At 40.6% G+C, this 26303-nt stretch overlaps 1 protein-coding gene across 2 annotated transcripts; it reads left to right on the plus strand.

Annotated features, from left to right (window-relative positions):
• On the plus strand, nt 1-26303 carry Srfbp1 (serum response factor binding protein 1). Of its 2 annotated transcripts, none has more exons than XR_386008.4 (8): nt 1-155; nt 9966-10054; nt 10670-10742; nt 18003-18074; nt 21882-21977; nt 22621-23341; nt 24388-24425; nt 24814-26303. XR_386008.4 is itself a non-coding variant. In NM_026040.4 (8 exons), exons 1-8 carry the CDS (start codon nt 90-92, stop codon nt 24996-24998), a joined length of 1326 nt encoding a protein of 441 aa, NP_080316.3. In that variant the 5' UTR covers nt 63-89; the 3' UTR covers nt 24999-26303. The 2 variants fall into 2 exon arrangements, 1 of the variants encoding a protein (NP_080316.3); NM_026040.4 differs by having other exon boundaries at nt 63-155; nt 21882-21963.

Consider the following 26303-nt stretch of genomic DNA (forward strand, 5'->3'; position numbering starts at 1 on the left):
GGAAAATCCCAACGTTTGGGCGGAAGAGGCCTCCCGGGGGGGCGTGCCTACGCAGCCGCGGTGCAATCGCCGGTGCTCACGTGCTGGAGATGGCGGCTGACCCTCTTCCTCCGTCCGCAATGGTTCAGCCGGGGACTCTGAACCTCAATAACGAGGTGAGCGCGCGGGCCGAGACCGTGGGGTGTGGGGCGCCCTCTCGGCGTCTCCCGCCGCGCGGGCAGCGGTGGGGTGCGGGGCTCCGGAAGGGCGGAGCGCGGCCGCCGAGGGCTGGTCGCCGCGCGGAGACAGGGTCCACGCGGGTCGGTCCCCGGTCTCAGGCGACCGTGGGGAGGTCACGCATTGCACAATCACTTTTAATTGTTCTCTGTAAAATGAATCTCAGGGTAGCATCTTCCTCATAGGGTTGCAAGGTTGAAGTTTTCTGAGATGTTTGCTTAGTGCCTGGCCCTGAGTAAACTTTTCATTTATTAATTGTCAAAAATGAAGGGAAGAGAATTCAAACTGAGGCATAAGTTGTTCTAACAAATTCCAGATCTTTAGCGATCGTGTACGCACGCCCGGCCTCATTTCTTTTTCTCCTGGTACTGTCCGTCCCATTTGTCCCCTTCACAGTTTTTTTTCTGCACTCTTATCTCCGATTTCTCTAACCTGGTTTGGCGCTTTTACCTTCACCACCACCTCCACCGTAGTGTGTTACTGTCACCAGGCCACCTTGAGCTTCGGATATATGTTTTTCCCCAACTTTTATCTGGCATCCTAAAAAAAGTTAAGTTTTGCAGAGCAAGGATCGGAAAGAACATCTCACAACTACAGACATCCAAAGAATTGCCGTCCATATGCAGCATGCTGTCCATATGCAGGTCACTGTTAAGGTTACACAGCCATGAATGATGGTCTTTGTGCCTTTTTTTAAAAATCTTTTCTGGTAACCTATAATAGAAAATAAACAAAGATTCCTATCCCTCCAAAAAAACAGTGCAGAAGTTTTTGAAGGAGGCAAAGTCAGATGTGAGATAGAGTCCTTAATCTTCTTTTGAGGATATATGGGAATTGCAAGCAATAATTCCCTAAGGTAATTGAAGGCCTTATAAACAGAGAAAGGTTGGTGTGAAACTCTGAATAAAAAGGGCCTAGAAGCCGGGCGGTGGTGTCTCCCAGCACTTGGGAGGCAGAGGCAGGCGGATTTCTGAGTTCGAGGACAGCCTGGTCTACAAAGTGAGTTCTAGGACAGCCAGGGCTATACAGAGAAACTCTGTCTTGAAAAAAACAAAGGGGGGGGGGCTAGAAAACTAATGAGAATTAACAAATATGCTACTACTGTCTGCTTGCCAGATTGAGTCTTCATTCAGTAGGAAGTGGGGTATCAAGGAGGTATTTAGAATTTATTGATTTTTTTTTTTCCTCATTTAAACTTCTGTTTTGTGCAAGAAAACTGTTGGTTGGTGTCTTAGTTAGGGTTTTACTTCTGTGAACAGACACCATGACCAAGGTGACTTTTATAAGAACAGCGTTTAATTGGAGCTGGCTTACAGGTTCAGAGGTTCAGTCCATTATCATCAAGGTGGGGACATGGCAGCATCCAGGCAGGCATGGCGCAGGCATTGCTGAGAAGTGTACATTTCATCTGAAGACTGCTAACAGAGTACAGGCTTCTAGACAATTAGGATGAGGGTCTTATAGCCCCCCCACACAGTCCACAGTGACACACCTACTCCAACAAGGCCACATCTTCTAATAGTGCCACTCCTTGGACCATCACTGTGGGGTATTTTTTATTAGGTTATATATGAACTATGAAAGATTAAATTATCTTAGGTTAATTGTCTTTGGAAATTACAGAAAGGGATAGTTACACTTCGGTCCAGTATTGATTTCAATGGTTTTTAATGTCTGGGAATCAGTCGAGTAAGACTCCTATTCCACTTCATGAACTTACAGGCTTTTTTTCAAAAATAGCCTAAATATGACCTTTAGGAAGCATTTACTAATTGATTTGAACTGAATGCGTCCCATGCTGTGACACGCTGTTTCTGTCATGTGCGCATGTGTCTCCTGGAACACTGATATGCGGTAAATGTTTGCTAAGTGACTGGATGAACTTATCAAGTCAGAAATCATACAGATCTCAAGTTTAAATTTAATGTGTCCTCCTAGAGGATAAAGAGGACAGAAAATGGTGGAAATGCTGATGTTACCAAAGTTAGTGAGGAAAGTAGGTATATAAATATAGTTGGGAATCACTTAATGACAACAGGGTCTAAGAAATGTGGCATCTGGTAATTTTGTCTTTGGAAACCTGCAAACAGAAATGACTACAGCATCACTGTCCTTTGAATTATTATGGGACCACTGTCCTGTGTACATCCCTTCAAAGTTTATGAGGCATATAAAACAGCAGACCAAAAGAAGGATTAAAGATGACTGCCTAGAAAAACTCATCAAGCAGACATTTTTTTCTTTAGAAACTTGCCAGAAGAACAACTTTCACATAAAGGAAGCGTATCTGGAAAAGCTAAAATTCACTCTTTCCCATCTCTTCCTCTTTCTTGTCGCTGCTGTTCTAGTGGTCCAGATTACGTCCCCATATCCTCTTCTGCTCTCCTTCTAGTTACCAAATTGACATTTCTTGACCCTTAATTTGGTCATTTTAGCTGCTACTGAGTTATTTCTTCAGCACAGATTTAATCAGGTCATTTCCTTGTTTTAAACCCACGAGTTTGCTTTTGGATAAAATTGAGCAGCATAGGGGCAGCCTGTCTGTGTTCTGTTCTATCCTGCCACTGTCAACCCATGCTCTGTAGCTGCTGGCTTCCTTCTGGCCCCACTCTAGCTTCTTTGCGCTCTGGAATCTCCTCTCCTTATAACTTTTTTTTTTTTTTTTTGATTTTTTGAGACGGTTTCTCTGTGTAGCCCTGGCTGTCCATGAACTCACTTTGTAGGCCAGGCTAGCCTCGAACTCAGAAATCCGCCTGCCTCTGCCTCTGCCTCCTGAGTGCTGTGATTAAAGTTGTGCTGCGCCACCACGCCTGGCTCCTTACTCCTACTTAACACTTTCTTAAGCCCATTGCTAGCTTTTATTGTGTAAGTTCCGGAAGCACCACTTAATGCTTGTCAGTATTTGTAATGGCTCTTACTTGGGACTGTATGTGTGAAAGGTTGTGTGTCCCTACTACCTGTCTTTAAAGTTTTGCTTGTATACTCAGTGTATATTTTATAAATATGTCCTAATTTAACAGTTGTTTATTTTGTATAGGAGTGAGGGTGTTGCACATCTCTACCACAGTTCCCATGAGGAACTCAGAGGATAGCTCCTGGGAGTCAGTTTTCTCCTTCTACCATGTGGTTCTTCGGGATGGGACTCAGTTTTCAGGCTTGGATCTTCAGTATCTTAAATAGTTCTTCTTAAGTTGCTTCAGGGAATAGTTCTGATCTTCTGTATGTGACTGATACGCATGTGTGCAGTGGTGATAGTGACTGGGGTAATTGCTTTAATATTAAGACTGAAAATATTTATAAACCTCTGTGGTTTTGTCTTTGAGATAATAATCACAGCTGTGATTTGATCAGTAACCCTTGTATTATAATTTTAATTTTGGGGGTATATATATACACATATATATAGTTCAATGATAGAGTGCTTGCCTAGCATGCACGATCCCCAGTCCTGTCACAATACATGAATTGTATTAGTATTATGTTAATATTTTAACTTAACTGAGTTTTATGGTGTATTAGATTTACGTACTGTCCTGTGAACAGTGAAACCTACCTGTAGTAGTGCTCCTTAGGCAGTAACTTCAGTGTGTCCCGGCTTGAGAACTTCCTGGCATTGTTAATTGTGAATAGGGACCAATTTATAAAACATATCTTAGCTCCTCATTCTTAAAATACATTTTAAATTTTTTTAGGTTTATTTATTTTGTTTGTATGAGTGGTTTGCCTACATGTACACACACACACACACACACACACACCACATACACCACATGTGTGCCTAGTGACCAGAGAACAGAAGAGGGTATTGGATCTCCTGAACTGAACTTGGAAGTGCTTGTGAGCCATCTAACATACGTGCTAGGAACCAAAACCCAGGTCGTCTGCAAAAGTGAAAAGTGTTCTCTCACCTACTGAGCTATTTTTCTAACCCTCTTGAAATACATTTATTATTATAAAGAATATTAAATTTTACCTTTACTTAAAAAATAATAAGCCAGCTGGGCAGTGGTGGTACACACCTTTAATCCCAGCACTTGGGAGGCAGAGGCAGGTAGATTTCTGGGTTCAAGGCCAGCCTGGTCTACAGAGTGAGTTCCAGGACAGCCAGGGGTACACAGAGAAACCCTGTCTCGAAAAAAATAATAATAGTAATAATAATAATAAGCCATTGCTTTTTACTTTATCTTATCATTGAGTGTTTTTTCCTTTATCTGTTTATAGGGTTTTGGAGAGATTATTCTGTTGGCTTGCTATAACCACTTTTGTAACCTCTAGCATAGGTCCTTGACTAGAAGTAGTATGTGAGCATATACTGAGAAAGTTCATGCCTTCCAAAGTCATGTTAACTGGTGCAGAGATGAGAGGGAGATGGAGTCTCCTTCCATCTCGTTAGAGCTGGAGAAGCAGGGCTGCGCCGTAGACAGTGCCTGTCTGTGGGCATTTAGTGAGTGAAGAATGTACAGAGCTACAACTGGAGCCATGCTGCTCATGTCTTTCCTCCCCAGGAGGTATGTATAAGACTGGGGTTGGAAGTATGACAAGTCTTGTAGAACTTTCTATTTAAAAAGAAAATGTAATTTTACAATATGATAGAAATGTGAGTTCATTAGAACATTTCCTTTGAGCTAGTACTGTAGTGTGAACTGCAGTTGTAGCTTTGGTTTTATTGTTTTGATTATCTGAGATAACAGAAACAACTGATAAGTCTTGTGCTGCCTGCTGTTAAGAGCAGCATGTGAAGCTGTGTGCTGTGTTGCCCACCTTGAAAGGACCCCTTCCTCTGGGTATCTGCATTGTACATTCTACCACCATTAATTGATCCCTGAGCTCTCAATCTCCAGGTGGGCTGTCAGGCATCACAGTGTGAGCAACCCGTAGTTAATAACAGCCATGACGTAGACATTTTCACTATGATGAGCTACTATTGATCTATTCTATTGCTTTTAAAATGTTGTCTACTTTATAAATAAAAAATAATACAAATTTTCTTAGGCATATATAGTGGAAAGAACTCTTACAGGATTTTGAACTACCTGTGCTTTCATATATCCACTTTGGATATCAGAAAATATTCTCCTCAGAGGAGGTAACTTGTAAAGGTAAAAGCTAAAATGCCTAAGGACAAATTTATTTTCCATTATGAATGATAAGAATACCAAAAGAAACCTTTGTGTGTTTATATGAACTTGTAAAACTTTTATGTGGTGGTATTTTTGAGATTGACTGAGGTTATAAATGTGCTCATCCTTGGACCAACCCCAGCCTGCTTGTCCTGGCCAGAGCCTGCTCACTTGTGCTGTTCTCACGAGCTTTGCTAGGTGGTAGCATCAGCTTGGCAGTGGCTACCTTACAGGCAGGCACCGGGGTAGGGTTTTTTTTTTTTTAGAAATTCTTGTTGATTAAAAAAAACAAAAAGCACTCAACAGTGTAACTCTAATAGTGAGTTGTAAACTAAATGACCAACCTAGAATTTCCTTATAAAGGCATAATAATACATATAACTGTGGAATACTTGAAACACATGGAAAGTACTAGGACATAGAACATATGTCCTTGTAACCTACTTTTATTTAAGAATTCTCAGTATTTTGCAGTATCATACTTATTTCTAGCTTAGAGATAATTATTAACGCTTTTGGTGTACACTTTTCTTACCCATATGTCTCATTTTGTACCATTTCTGCACCTAGTGTGTAGTATTGGTGTATATTTTTAAACTTAACATGTGAGATACTGTACTGTAAATGTCCTTCTGTGTGCCCTTTATACATGTGTTTTATGAAGCTAGTGGGTGGGTGGGTGTGGAAAGCATTGTGTGTAATCCTTTGTTGTTACAAGTATACCTTCTAGATGGTCTCTCAGAAGGAGGATTTTTAATAAAGATCGCCAGATTCCTTCCCTATGAACTACAGCAGTGTATGAGCATGCCTGGTTTCCAGTCTTCTCATCAGTGTTTTATGATTTTTATATAGGAAGGAGTGAATCAGTGGAAGGTGTATTCCAAAAATGCAGAGACACTCAGCGTTTGCTAGTAACCATCTATGTTGTTAGAGGTTAGTCTAGTCCAAGTACATGGCAAGGTAATGCATTACTTGGGTATTAGCTGGTTGATGAGCTAGCAGATAGTGAGCAAAAGTCAGCTTAAACCACTTAATTTTGTCTGTAGACCATAGTATCAAAAACTTTTCAATGTTAATCACAAAATATAGCTCTTTTGCTCACAAGCGAATTGTCAGTAAACATTAGCTTTAAAAGATAGTATAGCTGAGTAAAATGGCCCATTACAGAATATGTGACATCTAGAGAGGGCACTCACATAGTAAAACACTGGTATTTTTGTCTGCTGATCACTAGCAGTGGATTATTGAACTGCAGAAAGGGCTCAAGTCCATAGCTAGATAGCCCTTTGGACATAGTGTCTTTTCTTTCATGGTCAGTTTTTCCCTGTTTGTGCTTCCTTTTCTTTGTTTCTCATCTTTGAGTTGACTTTCTGTCTGTTCCTTTTTCACGGGGAGTATTAGGTTTTGACTTATTATATTTTATAATTTATCCAAGAAGCGATCGAAGTTGCCTAGATTCCAGGTGGCCCCTCACTGTCAGCACAGGTTTACTCTGGGGTCTGATCTTTGCTTCTTCTAATGGGTTCTTTGATGTTCACTCTTTCGCTGCTTGGAATCAGGAGCCTGAGTGATGATGAGCTAGAGACTTTTACTTCATTCTCTCTCCAGACTCTCTACATGTCTTTCATTTTGTTTCTACTGTTATTTCTTTACCTATTGTACCTAGAATCTTCTTTCACCCAAACAACATGGAAATATAGTTTTTCGTTCGTGGTCTTTGTTTCTCTGTCGCTCTGTCTTTCTCCTTTTGAGGGAGGGTGCAGTGAAGTTTATTGATGTGAGATGCTCAGTGTGAGGGGCTGAGTTGGGAGATGGATTCTGCAGAAGCCAGGGGCCCCTCTTCCTTTTGTGTCCTTGCTGGGGTGGGTGGGCCAGGGTTTCTTATTCCTTGGCAGCCATATAAACTGTGAGGTCATCCACCCTGTTGCTATAGCTCTATTCTTTGTCACACCCAGGAAATGAGCTTTCCATTTGTCCTTGACAGCAATGCCAGTCTCAAAGATGTACGAGTAGGCACCAGTGTTGGTATAGCCCAGGATGCCCTTCAGTGGGCCTCAGATGCCTGCTTCACTGCCTTTCTGAGGGCAGCTTTTTCTAGGCAGCATGCAAGATTCACTGTGGGCACTTGGGAGGCGTGCCAATGAGTTTTCTGTACTGCTCTGTGCATGCCGACAGCTTTGGCAGCACCAGTGGATGCAGGGATGATGTTTTGACAGCCCCATGGCCATCATGCCACATCTTCCCAGGGAGGGGCATCTACAGTCTTCTGGATGACAGTGATGACAGTGTCATGACATGGACACTGTTCATGAGTCCTACAATGCCAAAGTTATTATGGATGTCCTTGGCCAGGGAGACTAAGAAGTTGCTGGTACAAAAAGCAGTTTTGACAGTCTTGGTGAGTTGTTACACTACTCTTGGTTCACACCCATCACAAAATTGGGGCATCAGCAGAATGGGCAGAGATGATAACCCTTATGGGTCAAGTGGTCTCTAGTAGCCTCCACAACATACTCTGTACAAGCGTCACCCCATTGGATATTACTCACTCCAGGATGATGGGCTTTCCGTTGGTGACAAGCTCCCTGTTCTCAACTTTGTGCTGTTGGACGTGCCATGGGTAGAGTCATACTGGAACACGTAGACCATGTAGTTGAGGTCAATGAAGGAACCGTTGATGTCAACAGTCTCCACTTTGCCAAACTTGAAGGAAGCCCTGGTAACCAGGTGTCCAATATAGCCAAATTCACCCATTCTCTTCCAACCTTAATATTTGTCGCAGGGGAGACTGGCACTGCATGAGAAGAATCCAGTATATCCACCACCAGCAGCCTCAACCTGGGCATCTTGCTGTGTAGTCCATTCTAGGCCCCAAAGTCCACATTCCCCAGCCTGAGCTAGTAAGTGCCAGGACCATAGGTGCACCTCTGAACCCAGAGAATCCGCCCAAGTGTGATGATGCACTCAGTGTGTTGGCCTTCTGCCGCTCACATGAAACGTGTGCCAGCTTCTGGCTTTTTGCCAACAGTGCTGTAATTCCTGGTTGACAAATGAGTTGGTAACTTTTAATGGCCTAACAAAAAGGCTACTAGTAATGTTTTACAAAAATACAGCTAAGTATTTAGAGTAAGCAGTTATGAAGAAAATTAAAATTTCATGTTTATTATAGTGAATGTTGCTATACATGAATTTCTCTGTTGCCTGTACACAGACGCTGAGGAAGTTAGAAAAGAGGACGTGTTTGGTATTGATGTGAGGAGAGTATAGGAAGCATCCCCCTGCTTTGAGAATTCATTATCAAGTGATGCCGAGTATGCCTGTTCTTAAATTGGAGTTTTAAAGTTGGAGACGAGCTTTCCTGTGACTGGAATGTAACCAGGATCCAGCTCTGCCTGCTGTGATTTATTAGCTAAGAGTTGTTAATACTTAATAGTGAGTGGTATATTATCAATTTATAAGCTTGCAAGGGTAAGCCTTGGGTTACACTAACGTTTAAATGTATAAATTGTCACTTGGCAGTACTTTGTTTATAAATGACTTAATTTTACAATCCAGCATAACCTATGTGATTCTGTTTCTCGATTCTTAATTAGTTTGTTTTGTTTTACAATAGTCTCATTCTGTAGCCCAGGCTTGCTACTGGCTACATGGGCCATTTTCCATTCCCTTCACCCAAGCCTTGGGTCCCAGATGGGAGCCACAGTGCCTGCCTTCTGCTCAGGGCTCAAGAAATACAAGACGTGGTGTTAGGGACAGTATTTTTTTTTTCCTCAGAGTTTTACAGCTAAAACAAATTCCAAAGATGTTGCTGTATTCTAGTGGGAAAGAAAAATAGTTATTCTCTTTTAAGCCATCTGATACAGTGCATCTGAGGCGGTGAGAACAGAAGGTGGGCTGTGTTTCTCTGTTGAGCATGATCTATCCACCATGCTCGGTTTAAGCATTTAGAACCAATGTTGAGTAAAATAAGGTTATTGACTTCCATGGAATTTGTCTGGAGGGAACACATATTAATTATTATTTTAACCGAACATAATTGGATTAGAAGTAAAAGACTTTGACTTTTGTGGTAAATTGTAGAGGTACCCTTTAGATGCAGAAAGGATGTTGAGTCATCAGGAAGGATAGGTGCTAACAAGCCCATGGGAAGGCATCTTCCTGGAGAAACTCCAGTAAAAGCTGGGATGGTGAATACTGGCATGCTAAGGCCAAAGAACACAAGACAGCCCCGTAGCATCCAAACATTGCCCGGGACTGTTGAAGAAAGTCAAAGTGTGACATCAGAAATGGTAAATGTGGGTCCCAGATCTCTGAGGACAAAGGGGTTTCTCATTTAAAAAAAAAAAAATCATAATTTAGTGTGTTCCAATCCCAACAGAATATGAGTAAAATGCTAATTACTGGGAAAGCTCTGGCTTTAAAGTCCGAATCCTGACTTGGTTCTCCTTCCGCCCCACACATGCCTGTTCAGCCTTGTCGTATTCCCACAGTATGGAAGAAGCTTGCATTGATCAATCAGAACATGATTAAGCAGACATTTGGTTAAACACAGACCTAAGTGTGCGATAGCGTTCAGAATGTCTTTGTTTCCATTATGAATCTATTTATTGTGTCTTCTTTTTCTCTAAGGTTGTAAAGATGAGAAAAGAAGTGAAGCGAATCCGAGTTCTGGTCATCCGAAAACTTGTCAGGAGTGTCGGCAGACTGAAGTCCAAAAAGTTAGTCCCGGGAAGTCAAAGTGCTGTATCTGATAATGTCAAAATATGTTCACTCTTTATAAAGTGAGAGGGCTGAGTCTGTGCTCAGCACGTGAGTTTCTGTGTATCAGTGACGGGGTGGGAGAGAATGAGCTGTGTCAGCATGCCCTACACTGCTTTGAACCGCTGTTCCTTAAGAGACAGAATGGTTTCTTCCATGTTTAAAGAATCCTCCCCTTTCCTCTTTGTAAAATGAAATTACCATCAGTGTTCTATGTGTGTTTTCTGTAACTAGAAATAAATGATTTCAAGGTGTTAGTAAGTCTAGGATGTCTACCTTGAATCAGTTAGGATTTTATTTCATCAGCCTTTCTTTGGCTTAGTATTTTGAAATTTTCAGTATCTGGAAGTATTTATCAGTTTTTTATAATCTGTGCGATACTTTTGAATAAAAGAATATTTCTCGCTTCCAGTATTAGCCGTGTCCAGTTTGCAGTGCAGTGACATCAGTGTGTGCTGCTGTGGCCTGAGAACAGTGCAGAGTGTAGCGCTTTTCACATGGGCTTCTCTCAAACACTAAATGCTGTTCATCTGACGTGGCTCTGAGCTAACGCTCCCCTTGCTAATCTGTTGTAGGGGCACAGAAGATGCACTGTTGAAAAACCAAAGGCGAGCCCAAAGGTTGCTTGAGGAGATCCATGCCATGAAGGTAAAGGGCTGTGAGTGCATCATGTACTTGTGTGTCTCCTGGCAGCTCGTGCCAGTCAGTGATGCCTCCTGCAGGTCGCCTGAGTCGCTCCAGGCTCGTCCCTGTCACTGAGGTCTATGAGGACTGGCATGTTTGCAGAACTGCACTGTGTGTGTGTGTGTGTGAGCTTGTGTGTCTCCCTGGTTTGAAGTGCTGGACAAATCTGAGTCAAAGCTGCCAAACTAAACTCGTGTGTGTTTCATAGTGTCTCATGCCTGGGGCCTTTATTTCACCATGTCGAGGGCCCATTCTAAAGAAAGGCCAACAGCTAAGTGTCCGTGTTACTTGGGAATGTGGATGCTGATGCTGGGGGCTGACATCATGCTTCCCTTGCTGCCAACTCAATCAATTTTTATGGAGTGCTGTCAGCCTTTTACTGGGTTCTGTAGAACTTAAAATAAGTTTAGTGTTGGACCAACATGGTCCGTATTGTCGTCTTTCCAGCCAGACTTCTCACTGGTGTCATTTTTAGGTTCCCTCTCTGCCCTGTCTTTGTGGAAACTTTCATTTACCAAATGACATACCATTAAATGTCTGGAAGCCTTTTTACTGCAGAACTTAAAAACAACATTTGGTACCAGCAGTTATCTTAATTCCAGGGTAATTTTGTGTATACTTGACTTTTATAATTTGGTATAACATCTTAAGTTCAAGTTTGATAAAAGAGCAAGAGAATCCTCTAACAATATTTTAATTGAGTTAAATTGTCAGTGCTTTTTCACTGTTCCTTTTGGAGAGAAGGAAAACAGGACACAGTTATTCCAGTTAACCTGAGGAGAGGTACAGGAAATGGTTGTTTGTATGCAGTATATTTATTTGCATTTGTTACTCCTCCTATAGGACCATCAGATACATAGAATCCATTTGATAGATTGTTTTCGTGTGATTTCTTCTAAATATTAGTATTTGTCATTTTCGTTAAGCCCAGACTTTGAAGCTCGAGGTGACTGTTGGGTTTTTTGGAAGAAGAATGCAGTGCATACAAGGGGCATGCGTGCCATCTGTAAGGAGTGTGATATGTGTCTACATCCAGTGCGTCCGTGTGTACTCAGCTTTACTAGTGAGGAATCTTACCTGGACATGTGAAGCTTGGTTCTGTTCTTTAGTTTTATCAGCAGCAGGTCAGACCCAGTGCTAAAAAGTTACAGTGTGACTGTGTCTGTCTTCCCTGTAATCAAGACCACTTAATGTTGTCCCAGAGAGCCACAGTTTACTGGCTGTGTAGTGAATTCATACGCTCTATACACATATTTGAATTCCTGGCAGACATTAAAGTATTCTGAGTTTGCTAGCCTGATGTTATCTTGTTGCTTCCTTTAGTTTTTTCTCTCTTTTGACATTAACTCAAACATAGAGTTACATTGAAATACAAAAACTCAGAATAGGAATACTAAGTCAACTCTATGTTTACTTAGCTAAAGTGTTTCATTTTATTTACAGCTCATGTACTTTTACATAATCAGCCTTTTCTGAAATAAATATGTTTATTATTTTTCCAATTGAAAGGTCTTTGATCGTTTTGTAAGGAAGTGTTTCTTGTGCATTTGGGAGACAGTACAGTAGATTCACGGTCCCAATTCAATTTGGAGGAGAAACTCTACTTTGATATTTTTCAAAGGGTTTTTCCCTTTGGCTCATGCACCACTAGGTTTTTATAGCTGTCCTCCGGCCATACTGTCTTATACTCTCTTGGGATGATAACAGGGTATTTGGTTACAAGCTGCCATACTCATGAAGAAAATCCATATATTTTTAGAAATGGGAGTAAGTTCCTTTTTGGTCATGGCTAAGCGGGGCAGGGGCAAGGCCAGGTCTTTAAGGGTCTGTAGAATGAGAGGTTCTAATTTTATTCACTGTAAGTATGAGCCCCATCTTTGATGCTATTGCTAGTAATATTCATACTTCTAAGTGTTAATGTACATACTGGCTTCTGAAGCAGGTTCTTTCTTGTTGAGAGGTAGCTTATGAACCTAAAGACCCCCAAGTTATTTATCTGGAGACAGAAAAACAAAGGTTGAAGCTTTTTGGGGAATGCTGGGGATTGAATCCATGTCTTGGTACTTAATCACTACCCACTAAATCATCCATCTCCCAGTGCCCACCGCCTTTCTCTTCTCGTTTCTAGGTCTAAGAAACTTTTCATTGCACTACCATTCTAGTTGCAAAACTCTCCAGCCGCTCAGTACGGCCCATGGCGTGTCTGCTGTCAGCTTCCCAGCTGTCTGTTTTCATGATCCTACTATAACTCAGGAGGTGTCTTAGGATAATGAGTCAGCCTTCTCGGCTACTTTTCCTGGCATGGAGTGATGTCTTTGGCACATGGATGGCTGAGTGAGTTTTAATGCAGCATTTTTTAAAACTTATGTTGCTGTATTTATAGTATTGGGATTATTCTGAATCCCTAGACATACATAAAACGTTGCTAAACTGTTACTAAAGGGATTATGAAATCAGGTTTTGTTTTATTAGTGTTGAGTCTCAGAAACATAAAGTTCAAAAGCTAGTTCTTCATTGTTTAACATCACCTTAGCCAGTGCTCTAAGGCCACTATATATTTATATAATAAGGTCACTGTATATGTGTGTGTGTGTCTTTGTTTTTTACGTGTTATATATTGATGTGTCTTTGCATCTGTTAGCACATGCAGATGTGTGGAGATCAGAGGACATTGTATAGTCGTTGAATCTTATCTTTCTCCATAACATAGGTCTAGGGGATCAAAGTCTTTGGCCCTGGTGCTGTCTTTCATTTATTAGAAGGCAGAACTCGTCTTGCTTCTTAAAATGGTACAAGGTTCCCTAGGTCTTGTGACCTTTGAAATGGTCCACAGAAAATATTGGTGGAATGTGCATAGATCAGCATATACTGCCTCTCTCACACTCAGGAAACACCATTTGAAAACTATAATCTTTAAGTTGAAATCCCACATTGCTTTCTGGAGTATAATTTCTTCAGTTAAGAATCAGAGCTTTGAATAGGCCCCATTCCTGATCCCTTAATATTGTTTCATTGTAGGTCCTGTAATATAGACATTATGTCAAGCATATGATGGCCTTACCTTACTCTTCTAAATACAAGCAGATGTTGCAAATGTAAGTGGAGTCTGTCCTCTGAAACTTCTACCTATCTAGGGGCAGCAGGTCAGGCTGCAGGACGTATGGTGACTATGAAGCGAGCTGCTCTGAAGGCTTAGGTTACAGTGCACAGCGGACTCTGCAGAGAACTGATCTGGAATTGATCCATCCAGATAAGCCTCCTTCAAAGGCAACTGGGTGGGTTCAGAAGAGTTAGGAGTAAAGAAAGCTACGTGGGGCCTGGGGAAGGCTGTTGTTTTTGATTTTTCAAGTTTTGTAATTCTGGAAATGTGAACTTTTTACCCTGTCAGGATGTTTCCTAATAACCATGAAAGTATCCAAAGTACTTTCAACCATTGATGTAAAAAACTTGGACAAGCAGTACTACCATAACTTCAGTAAGATGTAACGGGTACTTGAAAAAAAAAACCAAAATATTACCAGCATATTTTATAGGAAATAACAGATCCTCTTATAAAATGGGTATGAGCTCAGTCTGGGGGTAAAATGGAAACAGATTTTTAAATGTTTGTTTCTGTATACTTTAAGCTGATGGGTTTGGTCTTTTGTTTTAAGATGTATTTACTTTTACTTTTCTGTGTGTGGGCGTTTGGCCTACGTGTTGTATGGGCCTGGTACTCACAGAGACTCGGAGAAGGCATAGATCCCCCGGAACTTGAACTGTAAGTTCTCGTGTATGTGCTGGGAACAAAACCTAAGTCCTCTACAAGAGCAGGAAGTGCTGCTGAGCACTGAGCCCTCTCCCCATCCCCTACACTGAGCTTTTCAAATCATGTTCTAACCTAAGACCTTTCTCACGAAGGACACAGTGTACTTTGCGCCTACTATCCTGAGTCTCGACGTCCCTTCCTTCCACTAGTCTCTTCTGCTCCTGCTCTGAAATCATGAGGATATATGTGATTCTATGTATCCGTTATTTGTAGGAGTCACAACTGAGAAAAAGCATGCAATAGTGAGATAAATTCATTTCAAATCAATCAATACATTGTTGAATTTTTACGATGAAAATCGCGTACTTTTGTTCTTTTCTGTATGTTAAGGAGCTTTAATAACTTTGCTCATGAAATTAATACTTTGTGGCGGCAAGAGAAGCTCAGTTGTATATCTTTTCCTTGAATGTGGAAGTTTATATGGTCTGAGGAGGTAGCTCAGTGGTTAAGAACACTGACTGTTCTTCGCAAGGACCTAAGTTCAATTCCCAGCATCCACACAGCAGCTGTAACATAGCCGTCTCCAACTCTATCCAGTTCTAGGGGGCGTGGCACACTCCCCTGGCCTTGACCAGCATGCACATGATTTCAAGTTTTCTCTTTCTGGAAACAAGGACTTTTTACCCTGTCAGCATGTTTCCTGATGAAACACCCATTCACATAAAAAAGTATTCCAAGGGGAGATAATTTTAATTCTTGGCAATTTCTAGTAAAGTCGTAGACATTTTCACGTTCTCCCTTTTAAAGGCAGCCAAATCTAGAATCTATCCTCTGTGTGTGTGTGGGGGGGGGGGGGGGGGTCCAGAGAGAAAAACTTTTGTTCTTAAATCCTTATGACTGTTGATGAAATACATTATGATAGAAGTTTCAGGTTTGGGGAGAATTTGTTCTACTGTCATAGTCTGTTTTTTAATAGTATTAAAATCTAGTTTTTAATCAAATTGTTAAAATCTAATTTTAATACTCATATCTGGTAAGTCATAAAATTGATTACTTTAAATTAAAATGAAAAATGTTGGTATCTCTAGAAAAGCTCTTAAAATTCCATAGCGTGGTTTTGTACGTTTTAGTTTAAACCATATGCAGGTTTTGTACGTTTTAGTTTAAAACTTAAGAGAATGTGTACACTCAATTTTTAATTTTGCTATCAGAATGTATTGTTCTGTTAGAAACAAGCGCAGGAAAACAATTGATTAGGTTAGTGTCTAACATGAATTTAGGAAGACTCCACAGAGTGGTGACCCAAACCTAGAACTAGAAAAGTACATATGAAGTACTTAGAAATCAGCACTGTACATATGAAGTACTTAGAAATCAGCACTGTGCACTGCACACAAAGCACAGCGTCTCTAAGTCCATGGCAGGTATGGACTTCTCAGCACTCTGCAGTTATGTTACACTACACTCCGTGGTCAGCTCTTGTCTCCATCTCTAGAAGGGATGTTGTCCTGTCTCAGTAGTTTCCATCTCAGTTCACTGATTGTTCTGTAACAATTAATGTCTGTCTTTAATAAAGTAACTGTCATTGCTGGGCTATGGAATGAGTGGAGATGCAAAGGTCTAAGTAGTGACGAGAATTGCAGGTGGTGTTCCATTTCACAACTTTTTTTTTTTTTTAAATATAGGCACAGCAAAGATTTTTGAGCAATTATGTTTTCTAAAATGGTGAAACTTAAAGCAGAGTAGAAGAATGACTAGCTAGAACAAGTAGATTGGAGAAATAGTGAGTATAAGAGATGGTGGTTTATAGGTCTGACATATGCATGCAAAACAGATATTTATTAAGCCTTTGTTTTTGCATTGTGTTCATGATGGCTTTGGTTATCTACCGTCTTAGTTGGGGTTTCAGTTGCTGTGATAAAACACCATGGCTAAAACAACTCGGAAAGAAAGAGATTTGTTTCACTTCAAGTCCCTCGTCAAAGGGCAGGTCAGGGCAGGATCCTGGGAATAGGACCACTGCTTCCTGGCATGTTCCTTATGGATTGCTCAGCCTCCCTTCGGCACCCAGGCACCACACCAGCCCAAGTGTGGTACAGCCCACAGTAAGTGGAGCCTTCCCACATCAATTACGAACGTGCAAATCAAGCTTGCCCACACGCTAATCTGGAAGGGGCATATTCTCAATTAAGGTTCCTTCCAAAATGATGCTAGCTTATGTCAAGTTGACCTAAAAATCCCATAGTCTTCAAAAGGCTTTAAAATTCCATCTCTAAAAGTTCAGTCTTTTAAACTGTGGACCCCCTGTCAAAATCAACAATAAGTTAAGTATTTTCTTATTTCAAAAGGGAGGAACCCAAGGCACAGATTTTGCTCTGAAGAAAGCAAAATCAATTCCCAACAGTGTAAAGAACTCGGTGTCTAATGTCTGGGCGTCACTCACAATCTTTAGGCTTCTTCAAGGGGCTTGGGTCATTTCTCCAGCTCTGCCCTCTGTTTCCATACCCATCTTGCTTTTAGGCTCGGGCCAGCTCTACTCCACAGCTTCTGCTTGGTGCTGTTCTTGGTGATCGTCCCTTGGTACTGGCATCTCTAAATTGCTAGGGTCTTTTGCAACTGGGCCACACTGTTGACCAATAGCCTTTCTTGGTCTCTGTTCAGGGACACTGATCCTGCCTAATGGTTTATTAATTTTAATCATGGAGATGCTCTGCATGTGAGTGCAGTTTCCTGAAGAGGCCAGAGGTATCAGACACACCTAGAGCAGGAGGTCTAAGCAGTTGTGAATCGCAACTGGAGTGACAGACGGTTGTGAGCTGCCATGTGGATGCTGGGAATAGAGCTGAGGTCCTCTGGGATATTACGTTGTATTGTCTGTCCGTTTTAAATGGTATCCTTTGGACTTCTGTCTGTGTATCTGATGTATAAAATAATAGTCTTCACATCTTTCTGTGTTCCTCTACTTTTTTTCCAGTTACAATCAAAATAATGAGGTTTATCTACTACACTTTAATTCTGTATCGCAGAGGTTATTGCTAACCTGAAGGTTCATACTTGACCTCAAATATTGTTAATAAAGCTACTTTTCCCAGGCTGAAGTTGGTCTTTTAGAGTACCCCTCTACAGAGGCTCGTGTGTACAGTGTTCCTTTAAGTTCAGAACTGTGTTTATTTATTGATTGTATTTATTTTTGAAGACTTGATACTTGAAGGCTTTGTGACTGCGTGTGAGTCTTGGAATTACAGACTATGCTCCTTGAAATGGGCCTGAACCTGATGCTGTGAGCTGCTGGAAGGGCAGTGGACATTTAAAGACATTCCTTGTTAGGCTTTCTAGTATCATGGGAATACCTTTACTGTGGCAGGGATTTATTTTCTAGAACTTAGCTTTTGTATTAAGTTTTCTAAAGCAAGACACAAAAAGAATTTAACTCCCGATGCTCGTAGATTAATTAGAATTGTTTTCCCTCCTCACAGGAATTGAAACCTGATGTTGTAACTAAATCTGCTCTTAGTGATGATATCAACTTTGAAAAAACTTGCAAAAAGGTATGTCTGTGATAGAGACAAGGTAGCAAGGCTGCAGGGGCTGTGGAACACTTTCCCGAGCTTCTCTGTAGTCTGTGATTGTCTCCTGGCACTCCGCTCCCGCGCTTCTAGCTCCATTACTAAATTTTAGTAGCTGAATACATAAAGTAATGGCAAGTATTATAAGAAAATAACTTACACCACTACTAAAAGTTTGGATTTGTTATTTATTTATTCATTTATTTATTTTGGAGTTTTCGGTGCTTAATGTTTTCCCTCTTCCTGTCATTATTGTCCAGTGGCTTTGCTGTATTAAAACAGCATTTTTAGAGATTGTTTTCTTGTTAAAAGATTTATTTTGCCATCAATTTGCTTAAAATTCATTTCAAGTATGTGATGATATGCAGATCAATTTCTACTTTTTGTTATTCCATTTTTTTAATGAATTTACTTTTTTAATGGTTGTTCTTCATGTGCTATATTGAATGTTGACCAGAGACATAAAGACATTCTGAGTTTAGAATGTACCCATTTCTTTTCTTATCTCCATTAAAAAATAGTAATATAATATAATTATAGTATAATAGTAGCAAATGGAAAATTAAATTTGGCTCAAAAATTCAGGGGTTATTGTACTGAGGTGGACTGCTGGGGTATAGAGTTAATTAACGGTGTAATCAATCCTGTGGTCAGTCAGCTAGGCAGATAGATGTGCAGTAGTGTGATGGAGTCTGAGGAGAGTGCAGACAGCATGAAGTGTCTCTTAAGAGAAATTAGAATCCACACAGAAATGGGGGAGTCTTACATTTTCTGACAATACTGGTTTCACAGTACAAGTCTAGAATCAGGTGTTCACATGATTCCCAAGCCAGAGTCGGGGGGAGGTATAGGGAGCTGGAGACTGGTCACTGATACATCCATTGATATAAATTTCCCCAGAGATGAGATGCTGTCACATAGGAGTCAGTTAGCCGGGGACTCACAGACACGGCCTCAGTAGCATTTAAGTGTGTAGAAGGGAAAGGCTGCTGCAGCCACGATTCTGACATTATATTATACTATCCAGCGTCATGGTCCAGACGGTGTGGTAGCCAGGGTTGCTCCATCTGTGGCAGTGGCTTCCCATTGAGGCTCAGTTACATTTTGGTGGATACAGAAGCAGGACAAGCTGGATGTGGGCAGGACTAATCTCCTACCACTTACTTAATTGTACCAGTTAGGCCCTACTTCCAAAGGATCCATAGCCTGCCAGAACAGCTCCTAGAAGGGACCAAACAAGCACCTGGTACTGGGAGACATGTCATATAGAAGATACAACCTAGGACCAGTAAAATAGAGGTTGGTCTGAAACTAGAACTAAGAAGATGTAGCTGGGATTTAAGGATAGACACCCACTCCTCAGTGCGATGCAGTTTTAGTGAGCTCCTCCCTTCCCGGCAGAGAAAATGTGCCAGTAGCTAAAAGTGCTAACCTCCGACTTTTAACAGTTCTTAGCTGGGCAAGGGCAGGCGCACACCTTTGATCCCCAGAAAGAGATGTTGTCACCCAGGAGTCTGTTAGCCAGGGAATCAGACACGGCCTCAGTAGCATTTAAGTGTCTAGAAAGGAAAAGGCGGCTGGGGAAAAGGGACTAGATAGCTTCTTAGGCCTATGGAAAGCTCTCTCTCTCGTCTCTCTACTGTACCCACCAGTGTGCTCCAAACTTGCCTTGACTTACGGTCTTCTTTGTTCTGTAAAACTATAAAACTTCGTCAAACTGCCTCCATGTTAGAATATGGAAATTGGGTAACCTTAATCTGTTTTCTTGGGATCAGGGATCAGTCAAAGCAGCTCCAGACATCAACAATCATGATCTGCTGATTTGTTTCTTTAAGTAGAATGAGGAGTTGAACTGAAGCCCAGTTTATTATTACAAGTGTTAATACTCATATTCTTGCTCTGTTAATGGGTTTACAGTTTGTTGAGGTAACATTTCAAAGAATTAGTGCTGCACATAAGTAATCTTTCTGTTTTAGACATTTAATCCATCCAGAGTGTATTTGAAGAACTGTTTTCAAAATTGAATAACAAATGCCTTTGTGTTGACAATAAATACTCAATACCAAAGTAAAAATTTTCCATTAAAAGATGAGGGTGTTTTCTACTTTTTTGTTTAATTTATTTGAAATGGAAGAAACTGGAGGTGTGTGAAAAACCACAGTTTCCTGAGAATTTTCCATGGCAAACGTTGTCAGTTTTAAATAAGGAAAGCTGTGGTTTCCGTCATCCAGTCTAACCTCTGAGGGCTTTGATGCAGGTGTCAACACTCTTGAGAGGTTAGACTGGATGACGGAAACCTGAGAGACTGCATAGCCCAAGCAGCTGCATAGAGACGTGTCAGTATCTGTCCTCCTGTGTGTCTCTGTGACGTTGTCTCTCGGATGAAGTTTATCACTTTCTGCTTAGATAGTCATTTGTTGAGATCCTGTAACACACCAGTTAGTCAGTGAATGTGCATACAGGACAGTGGCTGTGCAAGGGTCCTCCTTCCTTTGAGATCCTACACTAAACACATGATGTGCACAGGGCAGAGCAGCCAGGACACAGCAAGCCAAGCCTTGGTTTGGGTTTGGCTTTTTCACTAATGCTTTCATCTTTTTACAGAAACACTTAATGTGGACATTAAACAATTTAGTGCAGAAGTAATTCTCAGTTAAGTCACAAATAATTTGTGAATTAGAGGAAAACTTGTGGGGAAGTATTGGACTAAATTCACAAATATGAATTTGAGCTCCAGTTTGTTCCTTAATAGCTTAGTTAAATGAGCTTGAAATCAAGTCTAGATTGTTGGTTTGTATACAGAAAAAAGCTTTTTTCTTATTAGCATTTGAATTTTAAAATTTAAGTGAGACATTGTCTAAGAAAAACATCTTGATGTTTTAGAAGTTGGTGATGTTAAATTTGTTTTCTTAGGAATAAGATAAAAGCAATACATAACATGTTAAATTTTACCTTCTTTGGGACAGTCTGCCCTGGCACTATTTTTATTTAAGGAGTCATGTGGTGTATGAAGGAAGGCAAACTGGTAGCAGAATCTTGACCTGAGCGCCTAGAAGGGGAAACATGCAGGAACATGGAAATGGCTGTAGGAGACAGGGGCTCAAGAGGAGCTTTAAAGATGTCTGCTTAGATGTGCCAAGGGAGATCTATCTAAGCCCCAAGTGGAGCTAAAAGCTAGAAATTTGGAAGAGGTTGAGCCCAGTGGGTATGTGAAGCAAATAGCATGTGCTATGAATTTCTTAATTTGTAAATATAATAAATGCTGCAAAATTACTTGTTCCTATCCGATTATCAAATACTTGTAAAGTGTTAGTAATGAGCTGGGTACTGTGTTGGGTTCTGAGCATATATCAGTAATAAAAGGCATTTAAAATATTTAAAATAGGAGAGAACATTATATTATTTTAGGACTCCATTAAATGAGACTTCAAATGTTACTGTCAATCACAACTTAGAACTAATACAGTAGTTGAGTCTTTCTTTGCTTAGATCATTTACACTCTTTGAAAGTAGAAGATACTCTTTTTCAAATTTATAACCAATCGTATGTAGCACAATTCTAAGTTTTATAGACTGTTAAATGGTAACATTTTAATTACTCAAGATTGGCTATGCTTTTATCAGTGTGATTTTTGTCTTTAGAGTAGATGACATAGGTAACTTATCTAGAGAGAATATTTGCAAATTCTGTGCTCTAATACATACAAAAGATTAATAAGTTGTGATGTGATCATTTCCAGTAGTGGCAGAATAATTTTGATGCTCTGTCTTACTGCTTTCAATCTACAGCCGGATTCTACCGCGACCGACAGAGCGGTTGCCAGATTAGCAGGTCACCCGCTTCTGAAGAAGAAAATTGATGTGCTAAAAGGTCTGGCTCAAATGGTAGTGTGCTTAATTTTTTAGACTGTGTGGTTCTGGATAGTGATTTCATTTATTATAAATATTCATTTTTAATGTGTAGAACTGTGGGCATGTACCTGTAAGTTTGAAAGATGTTTTATGTCATAAAAGGATATTGAATTTGTATTTTTTCAAAATTTTAATATATATAAAATTTATGTAAAATCTATATACATAATCATGTTGAACAGCTGATGTTTTAAATACTGATGCGGTTCAGACTATCACATAATTCTTACGTATCTTTTATAAAATTATTTATGAAATTAAGTGCTTTGTCAGAGATTAATTACTGCTCATTTTGATGTCTGGAAACTTATTCAGTGCACAGGATAAGTTAACACAGAAGGTAGTGTTGCCATTTTATTGTTTCAGCAATATTTTTGCTGTTTTTCATGATTAAAGAGACATGAAGAAAGTAATTTTCTTTTCCTTTTGCAATCTCCATATCTTATAAGCATGGTGTTTAAGTATTGAAAAGATTTCTTTGTGACTTCTTACACACGTACTGTTGATTCCAGTTGTCCTCGTAAATGTTTCCACATAGCTGAAGCAGTACTGTACAGGACAGTGACATTTTGTATGTGCCCATGCTGAAACAAGTCTTGCACTGTCTTGCTTGCAGATGCTGTCCAGGCCTTCAAAGATGCAAGGCAGAGTGCTCCAGCGGCCGAATCATCTGAGAGTACTTCAGGAGAAGGCCGGTGTAAGGACATTGCAAGGTCAAAGGATGATGCACGTGAGTCACAGCATCCTGAGAGAACTGTTGTCAGGGAGCAGAAGGCAAAGGACACCAACACGGCAGCAAAGAATGCAGCAAGTGGTTCAAAAGAAAAACTGGCCAAGACAGAGCAGGCACCCAGAGCAGGGACCACTCCAGGGTCTCAGGGGAGGCCTTCAGGAAAGGGTGCTGGGGTTAACTCTGAACACCAGGGGGCCCCAGCCCCAGGGGACAGCAACCAGGGGAAAGCCTCAACCAAAACCCCGGAGGACAGCGTGTGTGAACCTGCTAATAACGGTGTCAGTGAGGAAGAGGAGAGCGAGGGGGAAAAGGAGTATTTTGATGACAGCACTGAAGAACGGTTCTACAAACAGTCTTCTGCATCTGAGGACAGCGACAGTGGTGACGACTTCTTCATTGGAAAAGTCAGACGGACTCGAAAGAAGGAATCTGGTGTCCATTCCTCGGCCAAGGAACTGAAGCCCCTCCCAAAGGTACCATCTAAAACAAGTACACTTGAAACCCCCTGGGATGTAAGAAACGATAAACACAGGCCAATTCCAGAAGCCAGGAAGTTCGAATCCGTGTTTTTCCACTCGTTGGCTGGACCTAAAAGCTCCAGAAGGTAAGGGCATATTTGTATTCTGACGTGGTTCTGTTCTTTCGTTTGCCACATGGAGTGGCTTCATAACCTCACACTGAGGGAATCTCCTCGTGGACCTGCTGTCTCAGCCACGTGGGCTTTTGGCCTGGTGCTCTCCCTTCACCTTGGTAAATTGTGTCGTGTGTAGACACATACGCAGCAGTAGCACACTGCCCAGCTTCATGGGAAAGGCTACTTTACAGCCCAGTGACATGCCTGACTAACTTAGGGTCTGTTCTTTCCATGATCAGGGTATTGATGCGTGTGTGATAGCGTACCACTACTCCAGGCTTTGCCCACTCCCATGGTTCGGTCTATGGGGCTGCCTTTTTCCAGACAGCTCTGTGTTGGGGTATTACTGTCCATGGACGCCTAGGGACAGGCATTTTTCACAGCTGGTCTGCTGTAGTTTCATTTCAGTTCTCAGTCTTAGATGGTAGAGAACTATGGTGCATTTTAACGTAGAGGCTGTGATTAGCTTTGTTTATAAAGCCAATCTAAATAAATAATCTGAAAATGGTCATTAAAAAAAAAATGACCTTTTTTCTGTGTATTTATTGGTTAGAGATAGTCTTTAATAAAATAATACAGCCAATATTTTTCCTAAACCTGGAGCATAGAGCCTTGAGTGAAATTAAAATATTTACCTATCTGACCCGGTCATGCCCGAAAAGTTTCTAGGTTTTTCTTGGCTCTACACCAAAAACAAAGACTTTAATTTTCATATTATATGTAATCATTGTCCCCTTGAAAACGTTTGAGTTCTTTATATAGACAGTCTGCTAGAGCAAGGGCAAGCTAGCCAAAGTGGATTACTTCTCACTGACCAGAGGTCTCTGTGTGGGTGGAAGGAAAGGGAGGTGGGCTCAATGGATTTAAATATCTGATTAGCTGAGTCCTGGATTAATAATTGGATATTAGAGCGAGCAAGTGGATGATGCATCATGTGGGTGAGTTTTATCTCCCACTCCATCATCAGAGGATTTGTTTTGTCTCTTAGGTCCTAATGTTGTTCTGTTTTCTTTTAGGGATCCCAGAGAACAGGCCCCAAAGAATAAAGCCCCAGGTGTGTACAGACTGCTCAGCCTGCAAGCAGACATTGCTTTGTCGCAGTGAGAGGACAAAAATTGTCATTTCCTAATAGTATTATTCCTGATGTGTGTACCCACACAAGTAGAAATGGGGTGTTGTATCACTACCAGTATCAGTTTTTATTGGTTTTCTGTAGCTTGTTTTGTCTCCCCATATTGGCAAGAGCCTGCATACAATAATTAGCAAATTAACTACTTGTGTAAGTTCTTAATTCGAAGCTGTCTTCTATTGGGATGCAGCTTTAATTGGTGAGATACTGTGTCTAAGTAAAATACGATTTCCTTGAATGCGTAGTGTAAAGAAATGAAAGCTTTCTTTCTGCTCTGGTATAGTTACTTGTCGTTTTTGCTTTCTCTTCCCAGATTTTCCAGAAAATGAACCCCCAGTCAAGAAGCAGTTTACAAAGAGTGCATACAGAGGCTTTGAGAGTGTGAAGCAGACGATGCAGGCACCTCTGCATCCGTCCTGGGAAGCGAGCAGGAGGCGGAAGGAGCAGCAGTCCAAAATCGCTGTGTTTCAGGGGAAAAAAATTACATTTGATGATTGATTTGATACTTGCTGCCTCTTTGCAAGCGTTCTGTCAAAATTTTTGGTTTTGTTTTTAACTAACATGTTATTTAAACTTGCATTTTAAATAAGTCTCTTTCAAAGAGTTATAAAATATATTGCTTGTTTTTCTTTTTTTATGTGAATTTAGGGAATATTTACATAATCTTTTCACAGATCTCTAAATTTATTTCATAAGAATGCTTGCCCCAAATTATTTCTTACATAAAGTAATTTAGATATTACGGAATTTTAGGTTTTCTCATTCATGATTACAAAATATATTTCGCTAGTTAAGCTTTCCCTTTTGCCTTCAAAATAAGGCAAACAGGGCTTAGGAGATGGCTCACTTCCTGGGGCCCGATGGCCTGAGTTTGACCCCTGTGATTCCCTTGGTATGAGGGCAGAACTAATTCACAAAGTCGTTCTCTGATTGCACATACACTGTGGCACATGCCTATGTACATACAAATATGTTCACATATAATAAATGTCATATAAAAAATGTTAGGACATATTTAAAATAATAGTGAGAAAAGAAAGAAATTAGGACTAAAAAATATTTTTATAAGCAAAACAGAAATGGCAATTTTCATTGTGGATATAGAAATAGTATATAAATAAATATTAATTTGTGATAGTTGCAGTTACTTGTGACTTATCTTTGCAGTGTTTGAGCAACTTGCTTATGTGTAGCAACACCTAAAAGTTAAGTTCTAAGTACCCCTGCAATGAGTATTTCCATTCATTGAAGAATGGATCAATAGAGCCCTAGTTTTTCTGTCCATGGACCAAGTCCAGGATATAGTGTTCATGGTACAGAAAAGTTATGCATGGTGTCTAGTCACTTAGGCAAATATTGGAGTACAACACTGGGAATTGAACCTAGGGCCTCATGCATTCTAGGTCTTATACATGCTCTACCACTGAGGACCTTGCTGTGTGGCTCAAACAGGGCTGGGTTTTTACTCTCACAGTACCAAGATGCAGGCATTTTAACTTGTGTTGAAATGTAGAAGAGGAGGGATTGAAGTGGCTAAATAGGAGTTCTTGGACTCCTAAAGAACCATGTACTCCATACAGTAAAGGAAAAGAGGTTTGTAAAAGATGCTTGCCTGTTTCATACAGTGCAGTGACTTGTGTTCAAAGGAAAAGAAAGAGGTTTGTAAAAGATCCTCGCCTGTTTCATACAGTACAGTGACCTTAAAGGAAAAGAGAGAGGTTTGTAAAAGATCCTTGCCTGTTTGCCTTTTATTGCTGTGGAAGACAAGAAAGATGGTTAGTTAATTAAACAGTGCTAACTGAA

Source organism: Mus musculus, chromosome 18, assembly GCF_000001635.26.
Source record: "Mus musculus strain C57BL/6J chromosome 18, GRCm38.p6 C57BL/6J".
Lineage (NCBI taxonomy): Eukaryota > Metazoa > Chordata > Mammalia > Rodentia > Muridae > Mus > Mus musculus.

What these genes read in the sequence shown, in the direction of transcription:
- Srfbp1 (NM_026040.4), top strand. Translation starts at nt 90, where the DNA reads ATGGCGGCTGACCCTCTTCCTCCGTCCGCAATGGTTCAGCCGGGGACT. An exon ending in AGGAGATCCATGCCATGAAG is followed by an intron (nt 10,743 to 18,002) that starts GTAAAGGGCTGT and finishes CCCTCCTCACAG; the next exon opens with GAATTGAAACCTGATGTTGT. An exon ending in GAAAATTGATGTGCTAAAAG is followed by an intron (nt 21,964 to 22,620) that starts GTCTGGCTCAAA and finishes TCTTGCTTGCAG; the next exon opens with ATGCTGTCCAGGCCTTCAAA.